The following is a 25,925-nucleotide window of genomic DNA, read 5'->3' as shown; positions in this document are numbered from 1 at the left end:
ATTAAAAATTCAGTGGGCTGCGGGGAGGTGGTGTGGCTTAGTGGCCAAATGCCCCCCAAGTTCAATCTTCAGTCACAACAACAACAAAAAAAAGAGTCATTTGTAAAGGACACTTCTTCTAATTTCCAATAAAGTCCTCCTTAAAATGAATCAAACCTTGATCCACTCTCCTCCAGAAATCTCCCGGCTCCTTACTGTAAGAATTCTGCCTTCCCTGTAGACAGTCTGTCTGAATGATTTTTGTCTTCTCCCGTTCACCATCTAGAATTTGATATTCTGTTCGTGCTCAATCAACATTTGTTGAACTGAATCGACTGACTGTTTCGCTGCTTGCTAGACCCGTGAGCTTGGCGCATACATGATTTATGGAGCCTTGTAGGACACTACAGCACAGCCGCATCTCTTTATTGATATCCGTGTCTTTGAAATGTAAAAAAAAAAAAAAATTCTAGAAACAGGAGGGGTAGGAACTCTGGGTTACAAGCAAAAAACAGGGCAGAGTGCTTCATGTGTTCGTGGGTAAGAAGGTGGGGATCAGAAACTGACAGTGTTTTTAGGCTCCACAGTAATTTTCTCTGTGTTCTGACACAGACAAGAAAGTAATAAGCAATAAAGAGAACAGCCGGGTTGCATTCCGGGGAGTACTAGATACACATGAATCTCTAGAGCTCACTGCCCGCCCCGCGGTTTGCACTCCGCTGATGATGTCTGGGCCATAACTCTCGCTTCCAATGATAGTAGGGCAATTTAATATGACAGATCTAAGAACTCAAAGAGGAAATTGCAATCCAATGTGAGCTGCAAGCCGAATGTGTGTGCGACTGGGGAGTGGAACCACATGGGTCTTTTTAGAAAAGCGACTGTAGGACTCGCACCACCTCCATAGGTTGTTCTCCACGAGGGCATCTCAACCACAAACCCTGTGCACAAAGTCCGTTCATCTCTTTTATCGCCCGCTTCTACATACAAACAGCAAAGGAAAGGGGGTTATTTAGAAAATAGAGTGCTCTCTGAGAAATGCCGTGGAGTCTCTATTACCAGGGTTTTACTGCGAGGCGGTTGGTTGGGGTTCCCTGCCATTGAACGTGGATTGCGTTGAATCCCGTATCTCCCTGCACAGTGCAAGATTCCAAAATAATAATAATAATAATAATAATAATAATAATGCACAATGAACTCTCAACATTTGCAGAATCTTTCATGCATGGGTAATATAGAATGGGTGATCCAGAGGTAATGCTCATATGGAGCCAAGAAGAGATTTTTTTTTTTCCCCAGGGGCCCAAGACAAATTGGTGTCTCCTAAGCTGATTTCTGAATTACTTGGGGAATCACGACTCCCAGGTCTCCAGAGAGTTTAGGGCTGAACACAACATCGACAGTCGGAAGCCCGGCGACGGACGGTTTTGCAGACTTGGCTGGGAAGGTCTCCATGGGATTCACGGTCGTAGCAAAACCCTCTCCTTTTATGAACCGTTTGAACTTGACCCTCAGAAGAGGGCGCGGGGGGGGGGGGGGGGGGGCTCTGCGACTCGGATTTGTTTTCTGCAAACTCGGCCGAAGACAAACCTCACAGCACAAAATAACTCCGACTGGGAGCGTGAACCTGGCCTCCCTCTAGAAATGGAGGCAGGGCAGAGAAGGAATGCCGTCTGTCCTTAGGGAGACCTTCCTACAAGGCCAGTTGGTACAAGTCAAAACTTCTTAAATTTTCCTGGGTCTGGGTCGATCCTTTCAAAATGGAGGGGCAGGAACAATAAAAAGAAAAGGCTCAGTGGAGGGAATAAGAGCAAAGCAAAGAAGTCACTTGGGGTATCCTGATGCTGCAGATGCCCATGGAGAGTTCAGCCTGGAATTCTTCCTCCCTGTCCTTCTGGGCCAAGGTCAACCTCCAGCAAGGTCTTTGAAAATACCTGACCTCTTCATTCTTTCTCCTGCTGTTCCCTTCAACCAGAGGCAATTTATTTTATTTTATTTTATTATTTGTTAAGCTCTCAGGTATGGATCTACTATCATGTCACAGGGAATCTGCCAAAGGTCACATAAAGGCAAGCCACGCGCTCTACCAGGAATTGCTAGTGCCTATGGATTCAAAGGGCTTCTCTCCGTTTTTTTTTTTTTTTTCCCCTGGCAATCTTTAAAAAAAAAACAAAACATAATAGGTTTCTGTTCGGTGGCTTGTTTTAAATAACAGGCGAGCCCCCCCCCCCCTAGAAACACCATGTTACAAAAGCAACGTTAATGAAAGGTCGCAGTCTGCAGAAAAACAGAGCAGCCACTTTGCCAAATTCCACCCGCAAAAAAATTGGTTTCCCCATCGACAGCTAAAAAAACGTCTGGACCTCCATTTGGCTCTACACAGAACCTGGGCTCTGGGAACACATCATTTGTATATCTGGGAATGTTTCCCTCCTGAGTTTCTTTTTTTTTTTTTTACCATAGAATGCATTTCAAAATCATTGAGCCTCCAGTCGACTCTATTAGAGACAGAATAAGGATGGTGCAATCTGGTTTGCTCAGGACAGAGCCCGGTTCACAGCTGCTGTCCTAGAATGATTATTAACAGTGGTCTTTGGCTCTCCAGAGTGTCCTATTTGGGAGGATAAATTATACGTTCACTCTAATTATAGGGTCCATTCTAATTAGAGTTGTTTTTTTTTTAATTATTTTTTTTTCCCTCTTCCTTCTGAAGTGCATTTCCTTTTCTTATCCATGTAGGGCAAAAGACCATGTGCCCTTCAGAGGAAAATTATAAAAATGTCTCCCTTTTCTGTGAAAACTTCAAAGACGTCCACCCCTGCTCCTGACCAATGAGGCTGCCTTGCTTGCAGGATACCCTTGACCTTGGGCGCGCTCAGCTCACGTTTACATATCACAGGGCTCCAGCTACTTCAGGCAGTACCCCGGCCATCCCTGGGGTACTGAGTTGCTTAGGGCCTCACTAAGATTGCTGAGGCTGGCTTAGAACCCAAGATCCTCCTGCCTCAGCCTCCCAAGCTGCTGGGAGTCTACTACTCTTTATCCCATGTATTATATAGGTGCTCGCCAATGATTACAGCTTTCCGTCATTAACCTGTGACAGTTTCCTGCACACAGAAAACTTGTATGAAATAAATGTGCATACTTTAAAAAAAAAATTTTTCCCCTGTTGGTATATCTTCTGTCAATGTAATCCTCAGGCCCCGCTAAAAACCCTAAGAGGGTGGAGGTAATTACAGCTTTGCCTCCTGGGGACCTTGAACAACCCCTCCTTCTTTCCTGCACTTGAACTCTGTAAGTATGCAATGATATGTCCTGATTCTGCTGTGATTTGCTTTGCTTCCTGGACATTATTTTCCTGTAGTCCACCCATGGATCACGTGCATGAGGTGATCTTGTGTGAACCCACCAGGCTGGCTATTTCCTGATGTGTTATGAACTTACACATCCTGCATCAGAGAGCAGGAGGGACCCTGGTGTCACGAGCTAACACCATCCCCCCCAAACCAAGAGCTTTTCCAATTCACACTCCCACTAGGTGGGTTCAGGGGTTTTCTTTGCTCCACATCCCACCAGCACATGGCCAATCTTTTAAATTTCCATCAGTCTGTGACTTGGGGGAAGAGTATGTCAATTTACGTTAAATTGCATATTCGTTTCCTAAGGAGATGGATCAACCTTTTCATGTTTACTGGATTTCTGGTCTCCGTTTCCTTAGAAGGACCCACTCGAATGTTTTACTAATAATTCCACTTCTCTTTTTTACATTTTGATTTAAGGGAATTTTTAAAATATTCTGGATCCCGATCCTTCACTGATGACAAATACATCAAAAAATTTCTTCCCCAATCTGAAGCTTGTGATTTTGCGAATCTCCGTATATTCTGTTGAATGGAAGTTCCCAATATTAAAAAAGTTAAATATTTGATGATTTATACTTTCTCTTCCCCCCACCCTGAAGTCATACATATGCATGCCTATTTTCATTTCCAATGGTTCTAAATGTCCCATTGAGGTCTTGTATCCATCTGGAACGGGTTTTTGGCGTTTGCTGTAAAATAAGCATTTGCTTTTATTTTATTTATTTAACCATATGGTCCATCCATTGTCCAGCGTCTCTTTTTTCAGTTTTTTTCTAAATTGGCCTGAATTGTAACTTTTCCTCTTTCTTATCTTCACCAGGCAGTATTATTTTTTTTTAGCATTTTTCTTATTTAGTGCAATCAACCCATATGTGGAAGAACTAACACTTGCTCCTTGACTTGCTTATCAGTTGTTCTTGGATCTCAGGCTTTTTTCCTTGGGATCATTTCTTATTCCGCTTCAGGTGTATCTTTTAGAATTTCCTTTAGTACCAATAGGCTGGAATCAAACTTTGGTTTCGGTCTGCCTAAAGGTATTTTCATTTTGTTCTCTCTTTCTCTCTCTCTTTTTTTTATTAATTTCCAAGTGACACATAAAAGTCCTGCCTGTTTATGGAGCACAGTGTGACGACTTGACATGTCTACACAAGGTGCAATGATCAAGGGTAGGCACCACTTGGTGTTGAGAAACTTCTAACTCCACTCTTCTTTGAGAAAGACAATAAATCATTGCAAACTATAATCCCCCCATGGTGCTGGAGAGCTAGAACTCATTCTTCCTACCTAACTGTATTTTGGGACTTGTTATCCAAACTCTCCTTATCTCCCTCGCCTTTTCCCTTCCCAACTCTGCTAACTCTCTTCTACTCTCTATGGCCAAGAGATCAAGTTTTTAGCTTCCACATACACGTAAGAGCATGCATGCAGTATTTGTCTTTTTGTGCCTGATTTATTTCCCTTAACATAACATCCTCCAGTTCTATCCACCGGTGCTACAAATGTCAATTTCATTCTTTTTATGGCCAAGTAATATTCCATTTGGTACAGATCATACTTTCTTTGTCTTTTTCTCTGTTGATGGACATCCCAGTTGATTCCACATCTTGGCTATTTTGAGTATTACAACAGTTAAGGGGTGGGGGAGGTCCACGTATCTCTTTGGCTGGATACCAAGTTGGATAGTGGATCATATGGTAGGTCTGTTTTTTAGTTTTATTGAGGAACTTCTATCCAATTATTCCCAATGGCTGTCCATTCCCACCAGCAATCCCTTTTCTCTGCATTGTCCCTAGCACTTGTAATTGTCGTCTTGATTACAGCCGTTCTTTGTTCTCCTTGCTTGCTGTCGGTATAAGTCTGACAGCTAAACAGGGAACGGTCCGCTCTTCTCCTCTCTTTGGTTGCTACTGAAAAGTGAATTACAGCTGAGGCTTTATCTCTTTGAAGACGGCCTGTGTTACATCTCGGGCTCCTTGGGACGACCATCTCTCTGACTTGGATTTCTGTGGTCTCGCTTTCTACATGAGGATTGAAATCCACTGGGCTTCGATATTGGTGGCTCGTGAGTTTTCATGAATGCTGGGGAATTCGGGGCTTCTCTTTAAATGTTGTCTCTGCCTCATTCTTTCTGGTTTTGCTCTCTGACGCTCTGATGAGACTCTTGTCTGTCTCTCTCTGATATTTAATTTCCGTTGGTCACTTTTAGATACATTTGCCTGATTTCTTCAGACCTGTCTGGCTGCTCACGGATTCTCGTTTGCCCTACATCTCATTTGCTACGAAGGCCATTCGCCCTCCGGGTGTGCAGTTAGCAATGACCTGTGTCTTCCTGTCCCTTGGGAAGGGAGGCTGATTTCTGGTTTACATCTGCTCTAAGGCTGTCGCCCTGGGGGATCTGGTTTATTCTGGGAATTGTTTTCATGTTAGGCTCTCCTGCGAGATGGGTCTTGGCTCTGTCTCTACAAAGGCTGCAAAATCCAAATCTCTGCCTGTGTCGTTGGTCCAGGACACTAAACATCATTTTGCTGGTTTCCAAACCCATTTATGTTTAGGTTGTTAGGTATCTGCTATTTCCTTGCCAGCTTACCAATACATTTTAAAACGGTATATATATATATATATATATTAGTTAAAAATATGGTATTAGAAATTGTTAAGGTTTCCCCAAAAAGGGTTAATCCAAATATTTAATTCCTACTACTACCAAATACCAATTGGTAACTTAATTTTTTTTTTTTTTTTACTAGAGATTAAACTCAAGGGGCACTCAACCACTGCGCCACATCCCCAGCCCTATTTTGCATTTTATTTAGAGACAGGGTCTCACTGAGTTGCTGAGCACCTTGCTTTTGCTGAGGCTGGCTTTGAACTTGCGATCCTCCTGCCTCAGCCTCCTGAGAGGCTGGGATGACAGGCGTGTGCCACCGCGCCTGGCTCACTTAACCTTTCATGAACAGCCACCGCAGACTCTTCTGGCTACCCAGCCGTGCCTTCCTAAGAGTTCTATAGATGCCTTTTGCTGAGGACCCCTGAGCTCTGTGCACGGAGTCGCGCGGTTTGAGGTCAACACACCTGATGTGGGGTTTGGGATTCCCTTTCACTTCACAAGTGAGCTTCACTTTTTTCTCCTCAGAATCCAGAGGGAACATGACGGGGCTTGGCTCTTGAAGGAACACGGGGCCGTGCAGCGCGTAGTCATCTGAAACAAACAGAGGACATGTGTGAAATGAGCGACCTCTTCCCTACAGGTGCAGCCACAGGCCACAGCACCACCACGAATGTAAAATATGCAGAGCAATAATAGTGGGGGTCGGCAGACTCAGCTCCCCCCTGGGTAAGAGTGCCCCCTGAAAGACTAAGCCAGGGTGCATCCTGTTAAAGCAGAAGGGACGCTGCTATTCCACTGATCACTCATATCCCCACCTTTTTCTTTTTGGTACTGGGAACTGAACCCAGGGGCACTCTACCACTGAGTCCCAACCCCATCCCCACTCCTTTTTATTTTCTATTTTGACATAGGATCTCACTAACGTGCTAAAGGCCTCTCTGAATTGCAGAGGCTTGGCCTCAAACCAACAGACCTCCTGTTTCAGCCTCCAGAGTCGCTGAGATTACACGCCCAGGCCGCTGGGCTCCGATGATCACTTTTTAAATTCACAGTTTCCAGCCAGAGTGCCTGCCCCACCCCCACCCATGTCCCCTTCTGCTCACTCTTCCCTCTAGCTGTTGCCCCCTTGGACTCTGTTCCTGTTTTGTGCCTCCAAGGTCCCTTTTCTGATACTGGCGATTTTGGAAGACGGGCTAATGTCACAGTGTTAACATTTTCCAGCTGTGTCATGAAAGAATGGGATTGGAAAAAAAAAAGCTGGCGAATTTTAAAATATGTTGATAATGAGAAATGGCTCTAAATTGCAAACAGATATGCACAGATACATAGGCGTGTGTGTGTGCGTGCGTGTGTGTACGCGTGCATGTGTGTGTGCGCCTGCATGGGTGTGTGTGTACAGCAAAATACAACTCTAGGAACTCTAAGCAGTTGAGCTGACAGGCTGTAGTTTTGCACACTGATACACAGCAGCTCTGCTTACTGACATGTAACCATAGAGGCTTGCAGCAGCTCACAGGGACCTGTAGAAGATACAGTAGCAGAAGCAGGAAACAAAGCTATGTGGACAGACAATCCCCCTTTGCGCTTAATGTAGTACAAGTCCCTAAGCTGCATGAGCTCAGAGTCCCCAGACTGTGGACAAGTTCATACCCATATAAGGGATGTAGAATGCTCCCTGCATAGAATTGCACCAACGCTCTTGCTTTGATGGACCCCAAACTTGCTGATGTATAAAGTAAAAGCCCTGCTGTGCTCTGTCGGGGCTCAGACTTGGGGAATGATCCCTCTGGGCCATGACACCACTGATATATTGTTGCTTCCAGATTGGGTGTCCTGAGCCTCATTTCCCATATTCCTAAAAATAGCTTTGAGAATCATTCAGTCCTGATCCTCAAATGATCCCAAGTGAAGGGCCGGTCTCCTAGTTTTCTCAACCCATTAAGAACCACCTTGTGTGGGTATCCCATGGCTAGCACGGCATGGGACTCGCCAACACCCAAACTGGGCCATGACAGGTCTGATGATTGGAATCCACTGTGGATGTCCTCAGACGATGCATCAGTGGGATATTGCTGTGCATTTCTAAATGCTGTCTCTCAAGAGAAACTAGATGCACGAAACTTATTAGAATGGCAGAATAGCAGCAAAGTTCAAAGGCAGGAATGATTCACGAGCCACACTTTGTGTAGCAGCCCTAACGCACATCCTTCCCGAGTATCCCCATGTACACGTTGCTCAGGACACAACTGACCACTCCTGCCTGTGACAGTTTCAGATTGTATCTTCCCGTGGATGCCTCTTTGTCAAGTGTATTTGAACCTTTCTTTTCTCTTCTTTGGATTTTAACTGCTTGAGAGCTTTACTCGATTGTACCCATTTTTATTTTTTTTAATCTCCTCTGGCACCAAGTTGAGCAGTTTATACATAGAAGACAGTCAGTGAGGATTTGTTCTATTGGAAAGTCACTTTTCCCCCACTTTTTAATTCCTTCAATTAGCTGAGCCAGGCACAACCTGATAGGTTCTGAGAGAGAGGAACCAGGGGCTTAGAAAGCGATGTGGGTTATGACCACACAGCTGATGGACGGTACTCTATTTGCACATGATTATCGTGAAGGGTGTGAATTGCCTCTGATTTTCTGAAAAAACCAGCTTTTGTTGATCCACATCCCCAGACCTGTTATTTTATTTTTTAAATTTTGAAACAGGATCTCACTAAGTTGCTGAGGCTGGCCTCAAACTTGTGATCCTCCTGCCTCAGCCTCCTGAGTTGTTGGGATTACCGGCATGAGCCACCATGCCTGGCTTATTTTCTGGCTTATCTTTAAAATAATGATACACCAGTTACAAATGGGAAAGCAACATTCCTACATTTGCAATGTGCATGCATGTGACATTTGTTTTCGAGGATGTCATGAATTATATTACCACCTGGGTCTTTTCTGTGGACTCCATGTACAAAATTTCAAAACAGTGAAAGACTGGAAGAAAATCAAATTTATCAAAAAAAAAAAAAAAGAAATAAAAAGAAAAAAGACTAAAGCACACAGTAAATGCATAAAAAATGCACCTTAGGGCTAGGGTTGTGGTTCAGTTGGTAGAGCACTTGCCTCACATGCATGGGGCATTGGGTTCCTCACATGCATGGGGCATTAGGTTCTATCCTCAGGACCATATAAATAAATAAAATAAAGGTATTGTGTTCATCTACAACTAAGTATTTAAAAAAAACACATGCATTAAAAAAATTCTTATGGTTTGAAGCCAGATATTTCAGAATCCATATATTTACATATTCAGATTTTCAACAACGACTTGGATATTTTCAAAACAAATTTAGATCGCTGGCCCAAGGTTAACTTATTCCAACTGTGAAGAATCGAGTACGTTTTTGGCACCTCGAGTTCCATGAAAAATGTTCATCATCAGATCACTAACAGAGCACCAAGTTTGGTGGGTTTTCTCCAGCAGAGAAATATTTCCATTGTTGTCCCCAATTCCAAAATTATGTGTGTGTATATATATATAATATCAATCATCTCAATTCATCGGTGCTCCCTGATTTGAATTTTCATGCAGAAATATACAGTCTATTACTAGTAATTCCAAATAAGAATAAAACATAATAATGATTACCCAGGATGCAGCTGAGGGGCTTCGGGCTCACATCTGTTCCATTTCTCAATGTAGTCACGCCATATTTAAATAACAAAAAGGACATTTTTTTCCCCATGTATTTTGTAACAAGGATTGATAATAAGGACGCTTTGCATCCGCTATAAATAACACATCTCATCTAAAGTTTTTATTTTCTCTTGGTTAACCAAGCTCCCTGCCTGGAAATTAACATGACCATAAAAGGAACAGAATTTCAGGTTTTTTTTTTAATTATTATTCTTTTCTCATCTAAGGAGATCCACAGCCTTTTATGTATGAGCTATTTGGTTTCACAAAGATGGAGAAAGAGATTTTACAAAGCATAGACAATCCAGGTGTAGAAAACAGATTATCCTTGTTTTTAAATCTTTAGACCAGGGTTGCCAGATATTTTTAGAAGAACAAAGAAAAGTCTCTTCATTTCACCAAAACCTTAAGGCACCTAGCTCAGTAAAACCAAGAGTCCCAAGAGATGTTCTTCAGAGGTACTGCTGAGTTTGCATCATCTAAGTGTCCTAGATACCTGGTGACATTCAGCTGTCTTGAAGGTACATCAAAAACCTGTGTATGGCATTTGTGGGTGAATGGATAGAGCTGGAGACTATCATGCTAAGCGAAGTAAGCCAATCTCAAGAAACAAAAACAAAAACAAAAAAGGCCAAATATTCTCTCTGATAAGTGGATGCTGATCCATAATGGGGAGAGGGGAGGCATGGGGAAAATGGAGGAACTTTGGGCAAAAGGGATGGAGGGTGGGGAGAGTTCATTGCAGCAGGAAAGATGGTGGAATGAGATGGACATCATCACCCTAGGTACACGTAGGACGGCACGTAGGGTGCGACACCACATCACGTGCAACCTGTGAAATGTAAATTTGTGCTGCCATCGTGTACAATGAATCAAAATGCATTCGGCGGTCACGCATACCTCATTAGAATAAATTAATTAATTTTAAAAACTGTGTATTTGCCAGTTGCATGACTCAGAAGATGAAATTTACCGGTAACTTTATCACAGTTAGGTTCTGTGTAACCAGAAGAATGACTGTGATTTTTTTTTTTTTCAATCCAAAGAGGTAAAAGAACATTTTCAGCAAATGACAGAAGATTTAATAATCCAATATGGCTCTTAAGTTAGACTGTAAATCAGCTGCATTATATGCATGTCATGTTTGTTTTATGAGACCCCCAGACAGACTGGCTGCACCAGAAGAATCTGACCTTCATGAATCTACCATTCAACCTAGCACCCTGCAGTCTGAGAACTCAAAACACAGGCCCTCCTAGCTCTCCATTTTCCAAGCACAGAGGGTTAGCCAACACTGGATTTGGGACCAGTCCTGGATCTTTCCTGTTAGGTCAACCCAACCAACAAATAAATCCATGCTTGATGACATTTAGATAAGTCACCGGGACTCAGAGTTGAGAGGGGAAGCGTCCCAGAAAACTACGAAACAGACCCATTCAAAGAAAATGAATGGCTTTGCCAAGCCCCTGGGACTGAATACATCCCAAGAGCGCTCATGGTTGAGTCTCAGAGGCTAATGTAACAGCTCCCCAAGGGGCAGCATCTCAAGCAGACCTTGAAAGTTCACTGACCTTGAGTTACCATTTATCTTCACTTGATACACACAGGATTCCTGCTATCTCACCAGCACCCTGTGTCCACAAGTAATGCATCTTCTTCTTTAAAGGGCCAGGATGGTAGGACTAATATTTTTACTGTTCAGTTCCCCCCAAAAGGGGGGAAGTCATCCCAGAATCTCAAATGTCTTGGATAAGTGAGGAGAATGAAGTAGTTACTGAGGGTCTCTCCAGCAAAGGGGGAGGCCATGATTTTCCACCTTCTGGGAATTCCCAAAAGTCATGGTGAAGAGGACCAATGGATTTAGTGGAGAGACCAATGTGGGAGTCATTACCTGGGCTGTGCCTTTAATGGCAACCTTTGGCCAAGGTGTTGGGAAACTCACTTCCACCATAGATTCTCCTGGACCCACTTTGGATTCCACTCCATCTTTGTAAAGAGAAGGAAGAAGATCCGGGGGAGGGATGCCTCTTTCTATGCATCCCTTTAGGTGGGGAAACCTTTAAGTCTCCAGCAGACACCAGAGATTTCAGGAACAGAGACTGATGCAAGTCAAAGGTCAGGCTACTAAGGCCTAGACACCAGCCCTTTCCCCCTTCGGATCATGCATTATTGACAATTATTAGAAAATGCTGCTCTTGACCAGAGATGCTCAAATTCCTTTTTCTCTTTGATCCTTTCTTTCTCAAAATCTAGTGGGTTTTTTTTTTTTTAAGGGAAGGCAAAAAAAAAAAAAAAATCAATGTATTTATCAACCAACTTCTTCCTGAGTTCTCAACCAACATCTCAGACATAAAATGTAATATCAGGGCTGCTCTCAATTTTTAGATTATCTAAAGAGATGCAGAGAGTGGCAGAATTTTGGATTCAAAGATATTAATCATATTTTTCCAGGTCACAAGCTAAAAGTGTGTTATCTATAATGGGAACAAAAATGATCTCTCTCTCTCTCTCTCTCTCTCTCTCTCTCTCTCTTTCTCTCTTTCTCCTCTCTCTCTCTCTCTCTCTCTCTCTCTTTCTCTCTCTCTCTCCTCTCTCTCTCTCTCTCTCCCCCTCCCTCCTCTCCCTCTCCTTCTCTCTCTATCTTTTTTACCTTAAAAAAAATAGCCCTCTAAGAAAATAGTAAGAAAGCACCATTCTGCGGCCAGATGCATTCTGCCACATATTTTATTTGCAGTTTGGGAATACTAATGATCGCTATTTTTTTTTCTTTGAATTACTCTGGCTCATTTCTGCACATCCCTGAGCAAATTCTCCCAGGAAACTACATGTAGCCCTTTGGTACTCAAACTGCCCAAAGCTAAACCAAGTGAAGGAACTGGAATGGATGGCGCTGGCCTGAGGATTTCTGGGGCTGAGCAGAGGAAAAATAAGACCAAATCTCAGTCAATGGTTAACTCAAGAAAGCAACACAGAGACCCTACTAGCAAGTCCCACCAACAAGCATAGAGCAAAATCTGGATTCCAGCAAAAGGTCATCAGCAGATACTCTGCATAAAGCACCAAGCTCTAGGATGGTAGAGCTGGGAGCAACCTACAGATGCTCTATGTAGTTCTGCTTTTTTTTTTCCTTTTTGACAGAGCATCTGTGAAACGAAGGTATCAGAGAGATGGAGTCAAACCAGGAAGTGGGTCTGCTCTGAAGACCAACATTGTAGGGAAAGCAACTGAATTAAAAAACAGAGAAGCCAACAGAACTGCGCAGCTATGTCTAAAATAATTATTTCTCCAAGTTTGGTTGAGAAACCTCCTGTATTGACACTACCTGAGTCAAAGTTGCTGGCTGAAAGCAGACTTTGGAACCCTTCCTAGACTCACTGAGTTTTCTGATCAGCGGGCTTACGAAACCATATTTTAGCAGGACTTGTGTTGGTTTTGGTGATGCACCCTTAAGTCTGAAGACTCATACTGAAATCTGTGAATGGATCATGGACAACCTTCAGCCCCAAGCCAGGGAGGAGGTTAAGGAAGAAAAAAGCAACACGGCAGATTTTTGTTCTGTGTGCTGGATCTCTCTGCAGCAATCCCCTTGAGTCAAAGGACCCATCTTTGCAGCATGATCCTTGGGACAGTGCACACCTCTCCGGCCGGAAAGGTCTCCATCCGTTGCAAACTCAGTCGCATCGCTCAACTCTGGTGGCCAAGGACAGTTGTGCAATCCTCTGACTTCATCTTAGGAAACTAAAAGTCCCAGATTTCCTTCTACTTTTAAATGCGGCCAAGTATCCCAGGTGCTGCACCTGAGGCTCGTTTAGGTCCTTACCCCTAATGACAGGTACGAGAAAGAGCTGCCAAAGCCGTGGAGAATCTAGGACTGTGATGGATCCCTCCATCTTCCTACCGCGTCACGTGGGCCGTTTGATCAAACACCTGGTCCTGGGAAGTAAGACTTAAACAGCAACAATCTCCATTGGAAAGTAAATTCTAGGAACCCTAATGGAGGATGCAGGGGCTTCACTAAGCACTGAGAACACCAGTGGGGGGGAAGGCCTCTTGCCTTAGCCGTGGGCGTATCTGGGTCACATCTGGAGGGCACTGTGCGGGGCGGGCAGCATGCTGCTGCAAACCAGGGTGGCTGCCACGCTGTGCCTTTACCCTGCGTCCTGCAGAGCCCACGGGGAACCAGGAGAATAAATGCTCTGTGCAGGGGTAATCAGTAGGGACACGTAGCCTTATTGAAGCGCAGAACAAAGCCATCAAGGACAAGGAAGGGGGCATTCTTCTGCTTTGCTACCTTGATGGGTCCTGGTCATATTTCACTTGGTCTCAATCACCATTTCCATCAAGGAAGAGACCCAGTTGGAAGAATTATTACTCATTCTGCCACCTGGATGTTCTAAGGGGGGCAAGCACTGGGTCCCCCCCCCCCGCCCCCCGTGGCTCTCTGGGTTATAGGACTTCTCTGGTCCTTCTAATGATCATGGGAATTAATTTGGGCTAAAACAAGAAAAATTCTGTGGGCCAGGTGCAGTGGTGGGCACCTGTAATCCCAGAGGATCTCGAGTTCAAAGCCAGCCTCAGCAACAGTGAGGTGCTAAGCAACGCAGTGAGACCCTGTGTCTAAATAAAATACAAAATAGGGCTGGGGATGGGGCTCAGTGGTCAAGTGCCCCTGAGTTCAACCAAAAAAGAAAAAAAAAAAACGTACAGAAAGCAGCTTCTCTGTGGATCTCAATGACTCACAATATGTATGGGCGCGCCCATTAGGAAATGCAGAGACAAATGAAATACTGTAAGGGTGTGAGAATTCCTTTACAACGGAGCCACTGATGGTAGACATGACAGTGACCATTTCCAAATATGACGCAGTGTGAACAGTGTGCATTAAGGAGACAGCAAGGGATGTCCAAGGCCCCCACTCGTGTCCCACCTGGTAACCGAGCCCCTTCACCCTGGATGGTTTTACCGAATGCGCCTTCTGTTGGGTTGTTCAACGGAACAGAGCAGAAGCAGAACCCATATTAGAAGAGACAGAGATGTCTGCTTAAAGGATGAAGCGCCGCTTTCATTTGGCCGAACTTCCACCTTGCTTCTTTCAGCCGCTCCACAAGAGCAAGGAGCAGAGAGGTCCACCAACGGCTTGGCCCATGTCTGAAGGCACCAAACGCAGGGAAATCCAAAAGCAAAGAGAACGCGGCTCAGTCAGTCTCTTTATTCTCTGGTTAACAAAACCAGGAGAACAGAGGCAGCATCAGACCTAAGGAGGCCCTGGATCCTGCTTAACACCAGATCAGAGAAATGGTGTGGGGTCACGGGGAGTGGGAGGGGAGGAAACACGGGCTGCCCTTGGAGAAGAATTCGGCACGGCAGGAGGAGGGCCCCTGGCTGCAGGTCCCTCTCTGGTCTTGACCTCAAACCTTGACACATTCCAGGAACATGGATGCATGACTCTGGCTAGAGGAAGCGGTCAGGTGATTTCTGACTTGGAGCCCCAGGTATGACGTGAAAGGGTCACTCTCACCAAAGGCAAATCCTCTGTAACTCGTTTGGAGGCCCAAACTGATCGGGAGGGATGGAAGGCTACTTATGGTCTTGGCGTGAACATTCATAGACTTGGCCGTAGAACGAGAGAAGCATTTGATCACAGAGTACGGACCCGGGCTCAGGTGGGGATGTTACCTAACCCTGGGCATGGTTTATAGGTTGTCTGTCTTTCCTAAAACCAGAAACACTCTTAGTTTTCAAACATGTCTGAACCAAATAGTTTCAGATCAGAGTTTGGGGGGCTCATGCTTTAGGCTGGTTCCAATATTTTGGGATAGTATGGTGTATTTGTTATAACTGATGAGCCAACAGTGATGCATTATCATGAACTGAAATCCGTTAGGATTCACTAATATCATGTCTCCGCTACGGTGTGGATGTGAGGTCTCCCCCATAAGCTCCTGGGTTTGGGCAGAAATATTCAGAGGTGACATGATTAGATTAGGAGTGCTACAACCTAATCAGTCCCCCCTCATTTAAATGGACAGACACTGGTGACTATAGGGGGGTGGGGCATGGCTACAGGAGGTGGATCACTGGGGGCATGCCCTAGAAGGGTGCATGTTCCCGGGGACCCCTTCCCCCCTTTCTTCCCCCCCCCTTTCTTGACCCTGCCATGAATTGGATTGCTTCCCTCCACTGGGCCCTTCCGCCATGTTGTTCTGCCCCACCTTGGTCCCAGAGCCACGGAGTCAGCCATGCATGGACTGAGCTCTCTGAAACCATGAGCCCCCCAATAAACTTTTCCTCCTTTATGCGCTCCTGTTGGGCAGTTTGGTCACAGTGCCACGTAAACCTGATAAAACAACCTTCCGTGACTTTGGCAAATATATCAGGGCAGGTATCTGCTACTACAACATCACAAAGGCTACTTACTGCCCTAAGGAATCTCTGTGTACCACTGTAGCTCCCCTGATGCATCTTGAGGTGCATTGCTATTTACTCACAAGAACAAAGAAAGGGCAGACACACAAATGTACAGAAGTGACTGGTTTTACCTAAAGAAAAACCTCAATGAGATATCGGGTCATAACGAACCAATGTCATTTCCTAAGTCACCTAGCTATATGGGCATTTCCTAAGTCACATGGCTACGTAATGGGCATCTCTAGCTTGGGCCTCAGTCAATACTGCTCCCCCCTTAAGGAAAGACCATGGTCTCCTTTCATGAGTGAACCAATCTCTCAATTCCCTCAAATGAAGGGGTTTGGATGCTCTCAGACCCTCTGTTAGGATCTGGCTCATTCATGGTTCCTTCGTTCTATTAACTCCCAAGCCCGTGAGCCAGGTCTACACCGTGAGAGGCGCTTGGTAGAAGCAAGCTACTTGCCCAACGAGAACTTCAAAAGACCGTGAAATCAAAACTCAGGAAAAGCACAACCCAAGGATGGGTGCAGACTGAGTGTTGATGACATCTGTGTTTAGGACGAAATGCTGTCCCCGGCCCGCATCATCCTTCAGATCCCCAGAAACGGGAGCCATACGGTGATGAGCTTTTATGGAAGCAAATCTGAGTTGCTCCTCTCAGCTGCCGCTGTGATTGACGTGGGGAAAGGAGCGCCCAGTTCCTTCAGTGGGTGATTCCTCATGTCTCCGATGTTCCTTCTCTTCTCTCGGTTTCCTTCTGACCCGTCTCCAAATGCACTTGAGTGTGGGAATGCACATCAATAGCACTCGTTTTCTGCTCTACGGCAGGCCAAGAAGGGCTTTTCTCCGTGGATCCTTTGTTTATGTCTAGGCCTGGCCGTGGGGTCAACTGGTCTCTTTCAGTCTGCTCCCTGGAACTCTGCCCCTCCTGATATTTCTGAACACATACAGCAAATCCCAGAAAGAAAAATGTGTCTTTTTGATGCCCTCCAGGACCCTAGGGTGCTATTTTTATGTTGGAAAAAAAAATACATAGCATTGGATGTTAACCCCAGTCTAGGGACTGATTCAAGCTCAAATGCATACGCTTGTGAGAAGATTGCAACCTAAAGCTGTGTCCAAGCTTTTAATATGCTCTTGTGCATTCTTCGTACCCCCAAAATAGGGAACCAGTTTAAAATGAAGAATAGAGAAATCCATTCCTCTACCCTAAAAGCCTGATTAGATTAGGGGATGAGGTACGGATAGAAGCATTTGAATCAGGCACCCACAGCATTTAGAGGCAGGGGATCCACAATCATGAGCCACCCTATGTTTTCTTTTTAGGGGCACAGGGCCTTGCCCTGTTTCCTAGGCCTGCTTCAAACTTCTGAAGTTCTCCTCCTGCCTTAGCTTTCCAAGTATCTGGCAATGCAAGGCCCGAGCCACCACACCTGGCTCTTAAATCACCATGTGAGGAGGACAGAGTGTGATCATCTCAACAACATCGGAACCAGGTGGCAGCCAGAACTGGTATCCGAGGCAAGACAGCATTAGTGAAGTTCTTCAATCAAGTGTGAGAAGTGCCTGTCTCTTGTGCCCTGAGCGAGCCAAGTGGCTGCTATTACACAAGCTCACGGGGATGTATGTTTCCATTCAGTGCCAGGTGTAAATGATGCCCAAAGACCTACTTCTACTTCTGAGGCTATCATGTTCTTCTCTGAGCTCTTATCAAGAGTTTTCCAGTTTTCAAGACGGGCGTGATGGTGCATGCTGTCATCCAAGCAGCTTAGGAGGCTGAGGCAGGAGGATCGAGAGTTCAAAGCCAGCCTTAGCAAAAGTGAGGCGCTCAGCAACTCAGTGAGACCCTGTCTCTAAATAAAATACAAAATAGGGCTGGGGATGTGGCTCAGGGGTCGAGTGTCCCTGAGTTCAATCCCTGGTAACCCGCCACCCCCCAAAAAAAGAGACTGTCCAGGTTTCCCTGTGTCCTGGAGAAACCAACCACCGTTTCTCCAAGCCTCCCAGAGTGAAGGCATCCTCCTTCTCAACCCATCAAAAGTACGCCCAAAACGGGGAGGTTGTCTTTTCAACACACACTCCAACTTTCGCAGCTTCTTGGAGACCATCTGTTTCAAGCCCTTCTGGGGTGAAGCGCTTCTGCCCTGAACTCCTCGGTGACACCCTCTGTCTCCCACAGTTTCCCCTGACATTCAAGTCCCCCACACTCCGAATGGCTGCAGGCCGGGCTTCCCGGGGACACACACCAAAGCTCGTCACGTTAATATTCATGAACCTCTGCACCTGTCGCTTTGGCAGCCGGAGCGCCACATTCCTGTCTGTCTTGAAGAAGAGTTTCAGGTTTTTAATTTGGCATCTAGTGGATCCATCGATATAGATACGGGGAAGGATGAGAAGGGGGTGATCGGAGAGCTGTTGGAGCAAAACTCCGATAATACACCTCTACCATGAATGATCTATCCCATCTGCATTTCGTACGTTTTTATTTTTCCACCGTGGCGCTTCATTAATGATTTCGTATACTGTTGTCTGGACGATGGGGGCTGTCATAACATCCGCGGTGAAGATGGGAAAGAGAATATGGCAGATGAGGTCACTGTAGGTGACAGGCTCTGGGGAGGGGTGTCCCTGGAAGTACATTGGCATTTTAGTTAAGATACTAAGGAAACATACACTGAGCTTCTGTTCTGGCACCGAAATTCATTTGGCTGACCCAAATGTCCTGCTAAAAAAAGCATAAAAGCAACTCAGAATCACTCAACACAGGTGGAGATATGTTTGGTTTGGGGAAAAGGACGTTTAGTGTACGACAAATGAACTTGAACTTGCCCTTGTGCAAAAGGGAACTCTGGTGGGGAGCCGAGGAGAGAGTTCAGTTCTGTTCTGAACTGAACATCATTTACTGAGTGCCTAACCAGACCAGTCCTGGTGCTTAGGAGAAATGCTTGCGGGATTCTGTCTTGCAACACCAAGCATGCTCCTCCTCATTTGATGATAAAGAGAGGCCTGGAGACCAGCCAGGCTTAGGAGAGGTGGCCATCCATGAACTGGAACTTGGTTGCTACTAGGATCAGAGCTTGCTGTGGATTCACTGGGTTGCCCCCAAAGTTCCTGGGTTGAAAACTTAATCTCCAAGTTAATGTGCTAATGTGATTTAGAGGCCAGACCTTTGAGTGGTAATTAGGATTAAATGAGGTCATGGGGGTAGGGACCTCAGGATAAGCATTAGGGGTTTTGCAAGAAGAGGAACAGAGCCCTGAGCTTGCTAGCAGGCTGGCTTGCTCTCACAGAGTGAAGCCCTGGATCATATTAGAATACAGCACAGAAACCTCTATCAGATGCTGGTACCATGTTCTTAGACTTCCCAGCCTCCAAAACAGTGAGCTTAAAAAAAAAAAAAATCCCCAGACGCTTTATAAAATGCCCAGTCTGTGATAATTAAGTATAGAAATACAAACTTAGTATTTAGTAGGATCACAATATAGTACGATGTACAAAATGTCCATCCTCTTTGGAGGATGCAATACTGAGGAGCCATCTAGAAAAACACAGAACAACCCTCAGCAGACCCCAAATTTGCCCGCCCCTTGGTTTTGGACTTCCCAGTCTCCAGAAGGATGAGAACGATTTCTTTGCTTTATAAGTGACAGTCTCTGGTATTTTGTTATAGCTGCACAAATGGATCAAGACACCAAGTAGAATTGGTATCATGACGTGGGACTTGAGATTTTTTTTATTTTTAATAGAACCTAACTTTTGAAGTAGTGGTGGCGGGGAGGATTACAGAGATGGACACAAAGTGACACGGGTGCTTCATGATGGAATTCTAACCAGGACCCTCCCTTTCTGATGACTAATTGAACGTTTTCCACATTACCCTAAGTTCTCTTCCTTGGCTTGTTTAGATGTTGGTGGAATTGGTCCAATTTCACCAAGAAACAGTCTCGGGCAGCGGGGGAGAAGGATGACATCATCCTTTAGGAAGGGAGATGGTCTGTTTTGTCAATATTGATGTCTTGAGGCTTGGGTCCAGGAGGAAATAAATGAAAGCCAATTCCCTTTCAATGGAGAGCAAAATGGTTAACTGTGATTCATCATAAGCTACACTTGCTGCTAATTCTTTCAAATTACAAAGTTGCTTTCTTTTGGAAGGACCAGCATACTGATGTGCCAAATGGATATTTTGTCCCGAGGTATCCTCTATAGAAAACCATACAAAAGAGGGGATTCATAACCTTTCAAAATGACAAGCACAACATTAGCATCTAATTATGGGGCATTCTGCGTTTTTCTATGTCATTCTGTCATAAGGTAAAGTGGCACGCCGCACACTGATTTGGGCAAACACAAAAAAGAAAATTCTTTCCGTGAAGGGATTAAATGGCAGCAGAAAAATGCCTTTGACTTGAATTCATAAGGCTTTATCAAAAGAAGGAGAAAATCGTTTCCTTGGCTTTCTTGAGACGAGCTAAAAATGCATGCCCATTAAGTTGTTGGTCCCTTTGAGGAAGTTGTCACCTGTCCTCTTCATTTCACCCTCAAATTACGCTAAAATCCTCTTCCACAGACCTCTCACCTCAGGGCAGAGGGATGACTCTGACCTCGTCTACCATTTTAACAAAAGCGACTGCTGGCCGGAGCCACGGACCACCTGAGACGCAGGTGACATGTGATAATGGATGAACATCTTCTGGAGGGCATTTTGGAGTGTTCGCCATGCACCCAACGACACTCACCGCACTGAGGATAGAATAGAGAGGTAAGGGAACCCAGTGCTCTAGGATCTCACATCATAGACTCTGTGTATAGTATATAGAGTGTGGAGAGGTAGGTGATCAGTGTTAGGAAGTCAAATGTATCAAGAAAGGGTATAGAGAATCCAGGGAGAGTATTGCACATTTAATTAATTATTGCACATTGTATCAGTCTATTTTGGCTGCTATAACAAAACGCCACGGACCGTGCAGCTTATACACAACCGAAATTCACTGCTTACAATTCTGGAAGGTGGATCGTCCAAGATCCAGGTGTCGGCAGATTTGGTGTCTGATTAGGGCTTGCTTTCTGGTTCGTGGACAGCACCTTTTAGCTGTGTTTGCATATGGTGGAAGGAATACAGTAATTCTCTTGTCACCTCTATAACTAATCCCAGTCCTGAACTTCCCACCTCCTGTGTCTATCACCTTGAGGCTAGGATTTCAACACATGAATTGCGGGGGGGGGGGGGGTTGGGGGGGTTCACCATTGAGTTCATAGTTTGCCCTTGACCCCCCCAAATTCATAACCTTGCCAAATGTAACATCCATTCACTATACCTCTATGGTCCCCAAAGACTTAACTTGTTCCAAGACAGCTCAAAATTCCAAAGTACAAGAATCTCATCTAAGAATCATCTAAATAAAACACAGATGGTGTTGGGTCTGATTGATTCTGAGGCAAGTTCACCTGCAGCTCTTACACTGAGAAATCAAACAAGTCATTCCATTGGCTTCTGAAATACCATGGGGGGCAGGCACACAAGATCAGGACAGCGTTTCTTATTTCAAAGGGGGAGAAACATATGATAGGGCCTCAGCAAGTTCAAAGCATAAGGATCAAGAATCATCACCTAAGCCAGGTGTGGTGTGGTGCATGCCCATAATCCCGGCGGCTTGGGAGGCTGAGGCAGGAGGATCTTGAGTTCAAAGCCAGCGTCAGCAAGTTAGTAAAAAAGACTTAAGCACCTCAGTGAGACCCTGTCTCTAAATAAAATACAAAATAGGCCTGGGGCTGGAGCTCAGTGGCTGAGTGTCCCTGAGTTCAATCCCTGGTAACTGTCCCCCTCTCCCCAAAGAAAGCTACCTTTGGCTGGCTGCTGTGTCCTCCAGACACACTTAGGCTTCAGCCATACCTTCTAGACCCACAGGGGCTGAGATCCTGCCCTGGAATCTTTGCTGAGCAGGGTTGGGTCCCCTGAGGTTCCAAACAGCTCTGTACCCACAGTTCTGGTAGGGGAAGCCCCTACCACCTCTATCACAGGTTGCTGTGGCCCTCCTGGACTGGGATGGCATACAGATGACTCTAAACATTCTCAGGCCTCTGGGGATACCCTTGTCCCCAAGATTGATTGGAAATTGCTCTAGCAGAGGCTCCCCAAGGTGGCTGGGTGAATCTGTTGGACATTCTCCAAAGTCTAGGTCAAGGGACCCCATGACCCCGTAGCCTTGCTGGGTGCAGCTCATGCCATCCTGGGGTTAGCAGGGCAGCCCAGAGATAGACAGGCATGGGCAGAGACTTAAAGTGGCAGTTGACATCAAGGGCTGAGGTCCAGCAGGGTCCTGTGGCCTTTTCTTTGAAGTTATTTTGTCCTGTAGACCCTGGCAATATGGGCCTATGGCGGGAGGTGCATCCTCAATGACCTTCACAATGCCCTTGGGGTCATGCTCCCCCTGTGGATGATAGGTCTTGGGTTCCACTGAGACGCTCCACCTCTACTAATTTCCTTATCAAAGTGTCCCTTGACTGCAGGAGTGGTCTTCTCTCCTTATTCTTTACACCATGGATAGGCTGATGATTTACCAAATCTTTATGTTCTGCTTCTTCTTTGATTACAAATTCAGTCTTTCAGTCGGCCCCTCCTCTTGCCTTCTACTATCAGCGCCCAAGCTAACTGACACCTTCAGTGCTCAGCTTAGACATTTCCTCCAACACCCAACTTCATCCCTCACAAGCTCTTCCCACCATATAACACCAGAACACGGGCACCCATGAAGCTCTTTGCCATTTGATAACAAGGATGGTGTTTTAGTTGTCTCTCTGTTGCTATTTCCCAAAATACCAAACAAGAACAACTTAGAGGCGGAGAAAGTATATGTGGGGCTCACGAGTTTCAGAGGTCCAAGTCCATAGACGGCTGAGTCCACTGCCCTGGGCCCAAGATGAGGTACCCATCATGGCGGAAGGGCCCAGGAGTGTGGAACTGTTTAGCTCCTGCTGATCAGAAAGGGAAAGAGCAGGGGTGTCAGGAAAGGGAACCCTGTAGGGATTCTGATCGTGGAAATGTACAGGGAAGCGTTTCCCCTGGTGAGCAAACTACTAGGGTTAACAGGCACCCTGTTTCCCACCCTTAGAGCACCCGCAATCTCTTTTAGGATCTAGTGATATAGCTGATGTATGTGCACTGTCTAGCTGGTAGGCAATGCCCTGAGACGCCTCTGTGCTAGAGCCCCATCAAGCCTCGACCTTGGTTGTAGGTACCTAGCTCCTGGGAATAGTGGAACTTGTTTGCCACACAACTACAATGTTTCATCAAGCTCTGGTGCTCCTGGACCTGCCCACCTAACAGTAACTTCAGACAATGGACTTTCTTGAGAGCTGCACAAAGCTCTTACCATTACATATTGTAACTATGAAATGTAACTGCAGAATAAGCAACCTGACTGATACTTTAAACAATCATGTGGTTATGGTACTAATGACCTAATGGAACCTATGGGTATAAGTAAATGTGGCCACATCAATGTTTATAGCAGCACAATTCCCAATAGCTAAACTGTGGAACCAACCTAAAAGCCCTTCAGTAGATGAATAGATTAAAAATGTGGCGTATCTACACAATGGAATATTACTCAGCAGTAAAAGAGAATAAAATCATGGCATTTGCAGGTAAATGGATGGCGTTGGAGAAGATAATGCTAAGTGAAGTTAGCCAATCCAAAAAAAAACTAAATGCCAAATGTTTTCTCTGATATAAGGAGGCTGACTCATAGTGGGGTAGGGAGGGGGAGCCTGGGAGGATTAGACGGACTCTAGATAGGGCAGAGGGGTAGGAGGGAAAGGGAGGGGGCAGGGGGTTAGCAATGATGGAGGAATGTGATGGACATTATTATCCAAAGTACAGGTATGAAGACACGAATTTTGTGACTATACCTTATATACAGAGATATGAAAAAATGTTCTATATGTGTAATAAGAATTATGATGCATTCCACTGTCATGTATTTTAAAATAAAACCAATTAAAAAAAAAGAGAGATTATCTAAGTTGCCGAGACTGGCCTGGAACTTGTGATCCTCCTGCCTCAGTCTCCCAAGTATCTGAGATTACAGATGTGTGCCACCATGGCCAACTGAACCATGAGGTTTTTTTTTTTTTATATATTTTAGAACTAAGCAGAAATAGATTTTTTAAGTCAATAACATAGATGCCGAGAAATCACCTATGACGTCAACATGACATTGGATCAGTGTTCCTAGGGCTTTACTTATTATGACCCCAAACCTGCCCCTGATGTTCTCTTAGTCAAAGCTATTCCGTTTATAAGGTGAAAAAAAAAAAAAAAGGTAAAATAAATAAATGAATGCAAAAAAAAAAAAAAGTGGCCACATCCCCTGCCTCTGCACCTTATCTCTGGGTCCTTGTTTATTATTATTTCTTTACAGAACCCTTCCAGGGCACCCCCCACCCCCCGCCATGACCCCCTTCTGCAACCACTTAGGTATGAGTCCTGAAGAGGACTGGACCTTCCCCTACGGGGGTCTCCTCTTTTTCTGGAGACCCTCGTCACGATCCTCCTTAACAATCTGCTCATGGTGGCGTGGGCTCTGACCTCCTAGGAAAGTCATAAAGTGAGGCTGACCAATCTGCTCACCCCGTAGCATAGCCCCCTCTCTCTCTTGAAACGGGTCGCGTGGCTGGGTCTGCAATCACCCGGGGGGTGAGTCCCCCCTCAGATGTCTGAACCAGTGACACTCAACACAGAGACTCAGAAAGTTTACAGCATCAAAGGAAGCCACCTCCAGACAGGGCTGGGGAAAAGAAAAAAAAAAATGTGAGTAATGTGAGCCGTGTAGGTGGCAGAGAATAAAAAGACTGTTCAATCCCTTTGATTGGTTTCTGTGTTTGGATGTCACGCCATTTCTACCTCATTGACATTTTTAAAAAAAAAAAGCAAACTGTGATGCAGCAGGAACATAGAGAGTATCTCTATTCCGCACCCCCCCCCCCGCAGGGTCCCAAACATGTCTTCTAATAAGATGCCCTTTCTTCTGCTCCCAAGGCATCCTGCACCCTGTGATAGCTACTCAGCCACCCTATCTTCACAACAGTGTGGAGGTGACATGCACTCGATAGTCAACCCCTCTTTGAATTATGAATCGCCGTCTTTTCCCAGGCGAATGGGATGCCATTAGTGAATTCTTTCAGGATTCTGGGCAGCAGCAGCCATGAGCCACAGCCACCGGTCAGAAATGAGTGACCCTGTCCCCATAGCATCACTATCAAAGCGTAATGAAAATTAGTTCACGGCTTCAAAGATCCTCAGTCTTAGCGGGCTTACAGCCGTGTCCAGCCATAGGGAGCGCCCACATGGTCACCCTCTTTTTTCACTTTCAACCCAGTGTTAAGTGGATTTCATGATATGGACTGACCCCTTCCTGATAGAGCAGGCTTGGCCTTGGATGCATGTGCTCAGCTGCAGGCTGATGCACGTGTTGTGTGAAGCTTGGTCGGTGAGCTCTATGATATTTCCAATTTTCAATGGTCTAACGGGAATGACCCTGTTATGGTTTACACATGAGGTGCCCTCCCCCCCACCAAAGTGCCTGCGTGAGACAATGCAAGAAAGTTCAGAGGCAAAATTATCAGGTAGTGAGCACCTTCACCTAATCAGTGCACTTTCTAGTAGAACAGAATAACTAGGTGGTAACTGCAGGCAGGGGTGTGCGGCTGGAGGAGGGGGGGTCCCTGGGGCCATCCCTTTGGGGTTTATATTTTGTCCCTGGTGAGCAGAGCTTTTCCCGATTCCTGATTGCCATGTCCTGTGCTGCGATACTTCTCCACTCCCTTCCGCCATGATGATCAGCCTGACCTTGGGCTCAGAGCCATGGAATCAGCCGTCTATGAACT

The 25,925-nt window shown here is 45.4% G+C and overlaps 1 protein-coding gene across 1 annotated transcript in view; it reads right to left on the bottom strand.

Moving 5' to 3' along the window:
- Positions 1-25,925, bottom strand: part of CNTN4 (contactin 4) — a 490,319-nt gene that overhangs the window by 276,462 nt on the left and 187,932 nt on the right. Inside the window, exon 3 of the mRNA XM_081276057.1 lies at positions 6,414-6,540. Within this exon, the coding sequence (XP_081132183.1) occupies positions 6,414-6,540 (127 nt within the window). The remainder of the gene's footprint in view (positions 1-6,413; positions 6,541-25,925) is intronic.

Source organism: Spermophilus citellus (genome assembly GCF_964194105.1).
Source record: "Spermophilus citellus genome assembly, chromosome: 19".
In the NCBI taxonomy this organism is placed as follows: domain Eukaryota; kingdom Metazoa; phylum Chordata; class Mammalia; order Rodentia; family Sciuridae; genus Spermophilus; species Spermophilus citellus.
The sequence above is the reverse complement of the archived record's forward strand: the minus strand, read 5'-3'. Positions and strand labels throughout refer to the sequence as shown.